Source organism: Ascidia mentula, chromosome 1 (assembly GCF_947561715.1).
Source record: "Ascidia mentula chromosome 1, kaAscMent1.1, whole genome shotgun sequence".
Taxonomy (NCBI): Eukaryota; Metazoa; Chordata; class Ascidiacea; order Phlebobranchia; family Ascidiidae; genus Ascidia; species Ascidia mentula.
The window spans coordinates 11,792,591-11,797,206 of record NC_138566.1 but is presented as its reverse complement, the minus strand read 5'-3'; the positions used below and the strand labels follow the sequence as shown (position 1 = coordinate 11,797,206).

Sequence of the window (4,616 nt, the reverse complement as noted above, 5' to 3'; positions counted from 1 at the left end):
GCAAGCATTTTTTCGACTTAATTTAAAGCTGAAGGTTGCAATATAAGTACCCGTTTAAGTTATGAAAAAAAATAAACGGCGAGTTTAACAGAATTGATTTTTTTGTTTGATATGCAATATTAGCTGTGAATTGTGATAGTAGATTCCTAAACTTTTTGAAATACAGTTTCAAAAGCACCGAAGATCAATTTTGCTGTTGGTGAATGCAAATTTTCTTATGTTTTAGGATTTGTACTGTTTTGATTTGCCTGTTGCAGTGTCTGCAGCAATCAAGATGTACAAAATACTTTGTAAGAATACAAACATCAGCTTGAAACGTGTCAGCTTGTCATGTGGTTTGTTTAAGATTATGCTCATCATTCTGCTTGTAACTGGACTTGCTCAGCCAATTGAACCAATCTTAAGCATTCATCGTGCTGGAAGAATGTCAAAACTCCTATCAAAAACTAATTCCGCTGTAAATGATAGTGCTCATGATGCATTTGAATATGATACCTCTATGGAAGCAAACATAAATGTTAATGCTGATGATGGTCATCAAGAGTTACATTCTAAAACTGATGAAGCAAACTATACAAGAAATGAAGCTTTGTTTTTTGCCATATCAAGTGCATCATTGGTTGGCCTGAGTGGAATATTTCCACTTTTAATATTTTCCACTGTACAAAATGGTCTTGTCTCCAATGCAAAAGGTTAATTCAGATATTATTGTGAAAGTTTTCAATATGATGTTAGTAACATAAATCGATTGTGAAAAAAAAACATATTTTGACCAAAAAATCGGATATTTTAAAACTGCTTTGTTTAGGTGATTCCAAGCTTCTGAATCGTTTGCTCAGCTTTGCTGTTGGTGGTTTGTTGGGTGATGTTTTTTTACACTTACTGCCAGAGTCTTGGGAACCCCTAGTTGCTGGAAGTGGTATGTTAGTGGTATAATGAGTGGGTGTTTATCTACTGTCTTTTGATTGAAACAATTTGTGCACTCCATTTTGACAAATCTGTGTTATTTATCTTTCATATAATTTTTCTGAAGATTTGTTGTGTATTTAGGCCCAACATGTAATATATAACAATTAAGGTGATACATTGCATGAATAACATAACTTTAATTTGGGATGACAGTTATTGTTAAACGTATTTGTTAAAAATCCTAGTTGCAAAGTGGATGGAAGAGTTTGTAAACCACACAAAGTTATTTAAAGCTGCCATATGGTTTAGAATAAATGCTGCCTAAAGCGCTATGCCAGGAAGGAAGTAGTTGGGTCGACTGATACACTTACTGTGAGATTTTGTAATGTTGTTATTATTCCCAGATGGCAAACATAATCATTGGCCCGCAACTCAAAACGGATTATGGGTCCTGGTCGGTTTGATAAGTTTTTGTTTGCTGGAAAAGATTTTTCCAGATAATGATAATATTTCCAAAGGAAACAGCGTTCCTTTTCCTAAGGTAAGCCTTCATATAAAACAATCAAAATCAATTATAGCTATATTGGTTTTGATAACATATAAGGTGTTTCAATTTAATTAGAAGTGTTGACGTTACCTATCATGCTAAATAGTGAACAGGCAACATTTTTTAACTTTTAGAAGACCTGCTTAAACTCAAATGACAACAACAACAAGATTTTGGAAAAAAATGGGTTGTCTCGAACCAAAACATGTAAGAATGGGATAACAAGGCTAAAACAAAGCCATATGGAACCAGATGAAAAAATGGCAGATAAAATAAAGGTATGTGTACCCCATAACAACCATGTTGCAAGTAAATTAGTTGGTCAACAAAACATAAACTACACTAACATAATATTTATTTCATAACTACAATTTAGACCAGTGGATATCTAAACCTTCTTGCCAATTTTATTGACAACTTCACACATGGACTTGCTGTTGGAGGAAGTTACTTAGTCAGCAGACAAGTGGGGATTTTAACCACCTTTGCCATTCTACTCCATGAAATACCCCATGAGGTATAAATAAATACCACATTGTTCGATTGTTTCCATTTACCAGATTATGTAAACAGAATATTCTCCTTGCAGTGGTCAATTTCACAAAAACAAACCATTCTTTGAGGTTTTAGTAATTCCATTTATTTAGGTTGGAGATTTTGCCATCCTTTTGAGAGCAGGCTTCAGCCGTTGGCAAGCAGCCAAGTTGCAAATCTTCACAGCTGTTGGTGGTTTATTGGGGACATGCGTCGCATTTGCTGCAGAGTCGGCAAAATCAGCAGGTTTGTTGTTTGTGTAAATACGTCAGCAGTTTAAATCAACTTGTCATATTGATCAACCGGCGTCAGGATTTCACACGCTGTCTCCATATTTCGCAACTTAATCGACATTCTTTCCCAGGTGACCAGGTGGCTTGGATTCTTCCATTTACTTCAGGCGGATTTATTTACGTGGCGCTTTGTACAGTCGTCCCAGATATACTGAAAGAAACCAATCCTCGGTATGTAAATCTGCTTAAAATTGTGATTGTAATTTTGCTATTGCTACATATGGCTCTTTGGGCAATAATTTTGTTATATGCGGTGCATTTTCAGGGAATCTTGCATACAAATTTTCACAATCGTCATGGCGATCGGAATAATGCACATGGTCAGCTATATCGCCTGAAATTTTTCAAAATCTGTCAACTGAGGATGATAATCAAGTGTAAAAACTGGCATCAAATCTGCCTGTAGCGACCAAGGTTGTTCGCTATTATTTTCAAAGCGCGAGCAATGCTCAGTGGTGCGTCAAATGTGACATCGCACTGTCAGAAGGTCATACATCAAGCATTTTGTGCCTCAAGAATCAAATATTGAAGCGTATTAGACCATTTTTTTACAAACAAATGCGCCAAGTGTTGTTGTTTTCGGTTTAGTTACAACATTTTTAGATTAGGCTTGATATTTCTTGCCATACGACGAGCTTTCTGTTATATTTACCCGTAGCGTGCAATGTAAAATTGGTTCGAGCAATTGTTCATTCGGGACACTGTTTAATATCAAGCCTTCGAAATCACTGAGTCATTCTTCTGTCAATAATTTCCTCTTTGAGTGAACAACTTTTCGCGTTGGCTGCTGAAAAACTCCATTCGTGTTGCCAAATTCAGTTCAGTTCCGTGTTATTGCTAATGTTGTAACGTGCCGTGCACAACTTTTGTTTTGAATCAACGTCGCGGGCGTAACCGTATGTTTTGTATTCATCGTCCTAGTCAAATTTGGGGCCGTGGAACAAATGGTTTGAATACTTAGATGTTGAAATTATGTGTTTTCATCTGAATGCAGCGTGCCCTTAAATCATGTGTCTTCAATCGTGTGCAATAACATTTGCTTGTGTCAACTATAAGTCGCAATTTTCCCCTGACGCCATTCATTATTTTATGCAATATTTTGTTTTGACCGCACATCTTATGCGTGGTTTGTGCGCAACAGCATAAAGTTGCATTTTTTGCAGATCTTGTAAAACTTAGTAGCACGTTTAGTTTCCATCTCGTATATTGCAGTCAATGCAGTAACAACCTGTAAGCACCAGTTTTTTTCATGATGTCAAACTATCTCTGTATTTCGTTTCTCACCCGTGGTAGCAGAAACACTTTTTTATGATTTTATAAAATCTCCACCACTGAACTGATAAATTTGCATGACTTTTCTATGAATTAAAATTTCTGACTATTTTATTATATGTTGCCAGTAGCATTTTTTCAGCCTTTAAGCTACCAAAAAGTGTAATATTTGCGAAATTTCAACAGGATTTCTACGTAATTATCGACTTTGGGTGTTTTCTTGTATTTTGTTGTTTGTTTTGTGCTGGATTGTCACAAATGTAAGTGGATGCGCCACCATTGAGGTTTAACTCAATATTGTGCAAGGTGCAATTTCCCACTTCGAAGTAACAAACTCAAAATCACGTGTAATTGTACATTACGTTGTAATTGTAATATTTTACATTTAAGGTTTGGAACAAAAAACAACAAACGCATGAATCCCGGTTTTATTTGTATCGTATTGCGACTCGGAAGTTTGACTAAACTTACCAACTATTTTGCCCGCCCAAAACCCAAATAAAAGTTTTGCGTTGTAAGGCTGTGCTTACGCATAAAAGCAAGACAGCTGTTTGAAATTGGACGAAAAATCATTACTAAACATGCTGTAAAGTGAAGTCAGATGAAAAGTGATAACTTGTTGATTGATTTTAATTTAATTTTGATTTATTTTTAGAAATGTTGTTCGCTCCTTTTCTTGTCATTTTGGTAACCTATATATGTTGACTCAATTTTTTATCAGAATTTCAGGTTTGCAACAAAGCCAAACTGAAATATTGCTTCGAAATTCGTATGTTGCATTAGTATTGTGTCAATCATGGTTTTACAAAATATACCTCGTCGAGGATGTTTTCACATTCTAAGGATCACAGGCAACCAACACAGAGCACCACCTAGTGGAACAAAAATAAAAAAGGCCTCATTTTCATAGCGATCCATACAATGCTTTAGATTCAGAGACAGAATTACCGGATGAAGGTACGACTAAAAGTCTCTGCAAAATCCAAGAACACAGCACAACTTCGTGAAAGCTTACAACATGCATTGGTCAGTGTTATATCTTGGATGGGGCAAGTGTTCGC

The 4,616-nt window shown here is 35.8% G+C and overlaps 1 protein-coding gene across 1 annotated transcript; it reads left to right on the top strand.

The window, feature by feature from the left end:
* Positions 1 to 205: 205 nt before the first annotated feature.
* On the top strand, positions 206 to 4,220 carry LOC145898868 (zinc transporter ZIP13-like). Its single transcript, XM_082987514.1, has 8 exons — positions 206 to 692; positions 809 to 919; positions 1,314 to 1,450; positions 1,591 to 1,734; positions 1,833 to 1,973; positions 2,104 to 2,236; positions 2,355 to 2,454; positions 2,549 to 4,220. Exons 1-8 carry the CDS (start codon positions 275 to 277, stop codon positions 2,619 to 2,621), a joined length of 1,257 nt encoding a protein of 418 aa, XP_082843640.1. The 5' UTR covers positions 206 to 274; the 3' UTR covers positions 2,622 to 4,220.
* The last annotated feature ends 396 nt before the right edge of the window (positions 4,221 to 4,616 follow it).

Excerpts from the sequence above, each read along its gene's own strand:
- LOC145898868 (XM_082987514.1), top strand. The coding sequence starts at position 275 with ATGTACAAAATACTTTGTAAGAATACAAACATCAGCTTGAAACGTGTC. Across the intron at positions 920-1,313 it reads ACCCCTAGTTGCTGGAAGTG|ATGGCAAACATAATCATTGG; the intron begins GTATGTTAGTGG and ends TATTATTCCCAG. Across the intron at positions 2,237-2,354 it reads AGAGTCGGCAAAATCAGCAG|GTGACCAGGTGGCTTGGATT; the intron begins GTTTGTTGTTTG and ends ATTCTTTCCCAG.